Source organism: Mus musculus, chromosome 9 (genome assembly GCF_000001635.26).
Source record: "Mus musculus strain C57BL/6J chromosome 9, GRCm38.p6 C57BL/6J".
Lineage (NCBI taxonomy): Eukaryota > Metazoa > Chordata > Mammalia > Rodentia > Muridae > Mus > Mus musculus.
This window is the reverse complement of record NC_000075.6, coordinates 7,998,947-8,004,946: the sequence shown is the minus strand read 5'-3', so window position 1 is coordinate 8,004,946 and position 6,000 is coordinate 7,998,947. Positions and strand designations below refer to the sequence as shown.

Genomic DNA, 6,000 nt, shown 5'->3' with positions numbered 1-6,000 from the left:
TTAAAACGCGGACCGGATTAACCTTAGTGCGGGTGAACAGTGTGGCCTTTGCATCCACCCTACCAAGCCGGTTGTCCCGATTCCTCGCGGCCTTGGCGTTGCGCGCGGGTCCGGCAGGATCTGCGCCCGCAGCCGAGCGGCTCGGGGCCGGCCGGTGGGTGCGCACGCAGCGCGGTCGCCCCCGGGTCACGTGCGGCCGGGAGTCTGCAGGAATGTAGCGACGCGCAGGGAAAGTTTCCCCGGGGGCCGCGGGCCGCGGATTCGGTGCGGGCGGGCGCGCAGAGGAAGGAAGAGCGTCGAGGAGGCGGAGCCCGCGAGGCGCGCGGGCGGGCGCTCCTCGCAACTTTTTAGTTTGGGCGTCTGGAGCCAAAGTTTCTGTCTCAGTTGGGACGCCGCCGCGGCCGGGGGCAAAGAAAGGGAGGAAGGAAGGAGCTCGCGGAGGGGAGGGGAGGAGAGGGGAGGCGGCCTCGGGCAAGGAGTGCAGGGCGATGCGGGCGCGCGTCGCAGCCCCCCGAACCTGAGCGCAGTGCCCCGAGCGTCGAACGAGGCCGCAGCCATGGAGCCCGCGCAACAGCCGCCGCCCCAGCCGGCCCCGCAAGGCCCCGCGCCGCCGTCCGTGTCTCCGGCCGGGACCCCCGCGGCCCCGCCCGCACCCCCGGCCGGCCACCAGGTCGTGCACGTCCGCGGGGACTCGGAGACCGACTTGGAGGCGCTCTTCAATGCCGTCATGAACCCCAAGACGGCCAACGTGCCTCAGACCGTGCCCATGCGGCTTCGCAAGCTGCCCGACTCCTTCTTCAAGCCGCCTGAGCCCAAGTCCCACTCGCGACAGGTAAGGGTATCCCGGGGGCGCGGGGCCGCGTGGGGGTGCGGTGCTGGGGGTTGTTTTCGCGGAGTTGGCCGCAGGGGGGGTGCACAATGCGCGCGCCTCCGCTCCGCACCTTCGCTCTGACGAGGGGGAGGGGAGGAGGGGGAGGGGGCCGGCGTCTTGTGCGGGACCCCAGCCGGGGGTACCCGATCTCCCCTTCCCGCGCCACTGCAGTCTCCGGTGGAGCTGTGTTAACTGCCCTCTTGTTTTCGCGTGCCGGTGAGGGGTGGGGGTTGAACTGGTCCATTGAGTTTCTGGTTCCTTCTCCCGGTCCCCTCCCCCTCCCTCTCCCGAAAGCTTTTCTGTTCTCGCGGCCCAGGCGCTCTCCGGATGCAGGGTTCGGGCTCCCCAGCCCGAGCGAAGCTCCCTCGACCCCCCACTCGCCTCCGCCGTGCCCTGGAACTCGCGCGGGCGGGATCCTTTCACACTCGGTGGGCTCACGTGTCCTTTTCCTAAATCGTAACCTATTATTTACTGTTCGGCCCGAAAGCTTTTAAATGAGCCACGTCTGTGTGTTGCGCAGGAGCTCGGCTGCGCTCACGGTGCAGAGGTTTCTGCGCCGGCCTTTGATAGCGCGTTGCAGGTTGACTCATAGGCCGAGTTCTGCCCGGCTCAACTGTGATTAAAGGTAATGTTTGGGAAGCAATGACTAATTCCAAGCTCGCCATTGCTCTTTAACTGACTGCGGATGTGAACATGGCTGCTTATCCGTATCCACGACGCCTGGTTATTTTCCCAACTGGATCCAGCACAGAAGTGAAACCGTTTCAAAGTATTAACATTCCGATAGGTCCTGGTAGATTTCTTTAGTGTCGCTCCCCCCGCTTTTAATTACTTAATTTTTAAAGAACTTGCTTTAGGCTAAAGCAGCACAGGAACTTTGCCCAAAACTTAATTGGTTTTCCAAACACTGCCATGTCGTTAGCCCACTCGGGCTGTAACTTGAGTGGAAAGAAGAGTTGCCGCCCCCACTCCAGCCCCCCCTCCTAGGCAGGCTTGTTGTAGAACGGGGTTTTTGAAGCTTCGAAAATCTCGATTAACCTCCCTACAAAAAGCCTCTTAAGAAGGAAGGAAAAGTTATCTAGCTGCTCGGCTAAATAAACTCTTAATTTGTAACAACAGTAGACCTAGATACTATTTGCTCCCTCCCCCACAAGTGAGTTTCTGTACTCGCTGAACTAAACGTATGTGACATGCAATCGAGAAACCGCTGGGGCAACTTTGAAGGAATACACAGATTGAACGCTCCATTTTGTAGCACTTAGAAGTCAGAAGGAATGAACCCGGGAAAGTGTACTTGTAATACTGGCTTCCACTGGGCCGTTCGTGGGTACATTTGCATTCTCTCTAAGCGTTTTAAGAGAGCTGTTCGTCAATAAATTTACCTTTTCTGTGCGCTAATGGTTTCCTAAAATTCAATCTATCTGGAAACTCAAAAACGGGGTTTTCCTATGGGGCTTTAAATGACTGCTGGGTCTTTTCAGTTTCCTTATCAACATAAATCTAGAAAAACGTTTTGAGAAACCCTAATTCCAATAAAAGGATTGGACTGTGAATGGTATGTATCAGAGTTAGTAAATAATCATCCACAGGCCCCTGCCTGAGAAGTCTTCTAGCCCTATATCCTCTCGCTTGGAAAAGCTCATTTACACACAAGTTTATTCCTGACCCCTGTCTTAACACTGGTCTGATTGGACCCAAATTTGAATCATTGGGGTCTTTGCAGATTTTTCTTTTGTCCCTCACCCAGCTATTATAAGTGTGTGAATCCACAAATTATAATTGAATTGAAAAAGTCTTTCTCTAGGCACAAAAAGGGCTAGCCTATTATTCTCTTCATTGAGGAGCTTTTAGCATTGGTGCAGTTCTGAGAGTTTGAATTTATTAAATGTTGTATAATTTATAATGGCTGACTTATCACATTTGTTTACAGTCAAAAAAGTGAAAGATGGGGGAACATTAGACATTTACAACAAAGAAAAAAGTGCCCAGTCGTTCCCCAGGTTTTGTTCTAGAACCTGGAAAAGTAACCACACTGCTTAGAAAAGTACTGATTATTTTGAGTTATGTAGGATGAGCATTATTCTTTACCACTAAATAAAGTTATTATGCCTAGTATTTGTTGTTTTCACACTGTCTAGGAGGTAGACATTCATCCAGATGGACTGTTCATCAGTAAAATAACATTTATAATGCCTATTAAATTTTTGTAATGGTCTATTTGGTCTGGTGTGTTCCTGTTGTGTAAGAAATTAAACATTAAAGTTTACATTTGATACTTAGATATTTGGTTGCCGTGACATACTGTTTGGAAGTTAGGGGTAGGTGCTGTTGTCTCTATTGTTAATTTTCATTTTGCTATTCCTGATAGGCCAGTACTGATGCAGGTACTGCGGGAGCTCTGACTCCACAGCATGTTCGAGCTCACTCCTCTCCAGCCTCCCTGCAGCTGGGTGCCGTTTCTCCTGGGACACTCACAGCCAGTGGCGTTGTCTCTGGCCCTGCCGCTGCCCCTGCAGCTCAGCATCTCCGGCAGTCCTCCTTTGAGATCCCTGATGATGTACCACTGCCAGCAGGCTGGGAGATGGCCAAGACATCTTCTGGTCAAAGATACTTCTTAAAGTAAGTGAAGACAGCGCTGGGAAGAGGCAGTGTGGGAGTGGCTTTATTCATTTATTGTCTTTTTCAAAACAGTATTCAATTATTTATTACTTTGCTGTTGCTAAACATGGAACTCAGCCTTATAAATGGTAAACCAGCATACTTTATCATTGAGCTGCACCCCAGCTCACTCGCTCTGTGTGTGTCTCTCTCTATACACACACACACACACATACACACACACACATATGCACACTCTGTCTCTCTCACTCTCTCTCTTTAGGGTTGGTCATATCTTGAAAGCCTGATTTATTCTTAGTTCAGAGCCTTTTTGCAGACTTTTGTGGCAAAATGAGATAATTTCATTTTGAATTTGTACCAGATTTGCTAATTAGCCTGGCACAAAACAAAACAAAACAAACCACCAAACCTGGCATAGACATGTGTTCTATTATCTCTTTTGTGTGCCCCCCATGTTTGTGTCCATCTGTTTCTGTGTGTGTGTGTGTGTGTGTGTGTGTGTGGTGGTGGTGGTGGGGGGGGGGCTTTAAACCAGGACCTTGTGCATTCTTTCAGCATAAATGATTGGTAGAGAAGGGAATATAGGGACTTAGGGAAGAGATGACGTTACAGTCCTTAAATTGTGAAACAACAAATACTTTAGCAATATTTTTGATGTCATTTAACAGATTTTCCCCTCAAAATGTGAAGAAAACATTAGTTGTCAGGTTTGGCCTCCAATCATGAGGTGACACACTTTGCCTTCAAAAGCAGTGTCTGCTCTGGGAAAATGTAAGCAAAACTTCCTCGTTACTAAGGCCCACTCCCACTCCACAACAAAATGCAAAATTACATTCATCTGAAAAGGACAAAATTAAATTTTATCCCCTCTACTTTTGACATTGGAAGTAAAACTAATTTTCTAGAGCTTATTTAAATTAAGAGTGTACAAAGTATCCCTGACTGGTTGTTACAGACTGAAGATTATTGTATTGTTATTAGAATTGGTTAACTGGGTTGAGATAATGCAGTGACGAACAGCGCTCATTTGATTCAGATTTGTCTGACTATCCATGGGAAATGTAGCGGTTATTGGATCGGACCCCAGTGACAACCTTGTTTCGTGTGTGACACCCCTCCCTCCAGCCTCTCCCACCCCTGACTGGATCTCTATTTTCAGTTGATTATCTTGAGTGAGTTGCTGATACTTTGTGTTTAATTTTGGTTTTCCAGGCAGGGTTTCTCTGGAACTTGCTCTGTAGACCAGGTTAGTCTCAAACTCAGATTGTCCTGCCTCTGCCTCCCAAGTGCTGAGCTTAAAGGCTTGTACAAGATGCCCCACTTTGCTTATTACTACTTTATAATGTAAGGATACAGACTCAGGATAGATATCAGGGGGACTGGAAGAGATTTGATCTTGATTTTGGAAAGGGACCCCACCTCCACCCTTGTTTGTTTGTTTGTTTGTTTGTTTGTTTTGTTGTTGTTGCTATTTTGCACCCTGTAACTTTGTCTTTTTTAAAAACCTTTCCTGATGTGCTGGTACCCATGTCAAAGGATCAGGTTTCAAGGAGAACAATAAAGGGCCAGAGACTGGGAAGTACACACGAGCCTGGTAAACTCATCCACAGGGACCCACAGGAGCCAGACCGGTCCTGCTTTAAACAGCCTCCGAAGTAAATGACTTGGAAGAGAGGCTGGCTGTGAGAGATAGTCCTGAAGGGGAAGGGAGGGGAAACAAACCAGGTTGTTAGGGAGAAAAAGAAAGGCTTGCTGAACTCCTCCCTGCTGGGTCCCATGCTGACCTGGGGAGGTTTTAAACAGCTTAATAGCCTGCAGGCCTTCAGTTGTGGCTGCGGCTGTGAGCGTTTAGCTAAAGAGCGTTTATGCTGGTTTTACTCGTTTGTGTTTTCTTAAAATTGCTTGTTTGTTGACATCTGCATTTTTTTAAAAGATTTATTATTTATTATATGTAAGTACACTGTAGCTGTCTTCCGACACACCAGAAGAGGGCATCAGATCTCATTACAGGTGGTTGTGAGCCACCATGTGGTTGCTGGGATTTGAACTCAGGACCAGCAGTCAGTGCTCTTACCCATTGAGCCATCTCGCCAGCCCTACATTTTCATTATTTGAGTGAGCGGTCATTTTTTTGGAGCTGTAGTAAGCCTCATTGTAGATTCTTGCTTTTAAGAACTTTGGATGATTCTTTCCACAAAAAGTAATTGCTTTGTAGATGGATTTGTGTAGTTACTGCATACTGGCTCCATCTCCCCACTCTGCAACCCTCACTCTTTTTCAAGGCTGCTGGAAAGAAGGTAAAGTAGGTTAAACTCTGACTTCTATAGAAGAAGCAAACACAGCAGGAAGTGAGGAAACACTGTTTCTGAGGTTGCCAGTGGAAGTCTGTGATAAATGAATGGGCCTTTGGTTCTGCAGAGCCTTTTCACACTGTGCTCTGAAGTAGAAGGCTTTGGCCTGAGGGGTGACCTGACAGCAGGTGAACTGAGTCACTGGATCTGATAAAGATC

At 48.7% G+C, this 6,000-nt stretch overlaps 1 protein-coding gene across 8 annotated transcripts in view; it reads left to right on the top strand.

Moving 5' to 3' along the window:
• The first annotated feature begins 308 nt into the window (after positions 1–308).
• Yap1 (yes-associated protein 1) overlaps positions 309–6,000 on the top strand; it is a 72,640-nt gene continuing 66,948 nt past the window's right edge. For 3 of the 8 annotated variants that reach the window (XM_006509852.3, XM_006509854.4, XM_006509855.4), the window contains exons 1-2: positions 309–832; positions 3,240–3,490. In XM_006509852.3, the coding sequence (XP_006509915.1) occupies positions 557–832; positions 3,240–3,490 (527 nt within the window). In that variant the 5' untranslated portion in view covers positions 309–556. The remainder of the gene's footprint in view (positions 833–3,239; positions 3,491–6,000) is intronic. The other 5 variants (XM_006509856.4, XM_006509853.4, XM_006509857.4 and 2 more) reach the window with 2 other exon arrangements.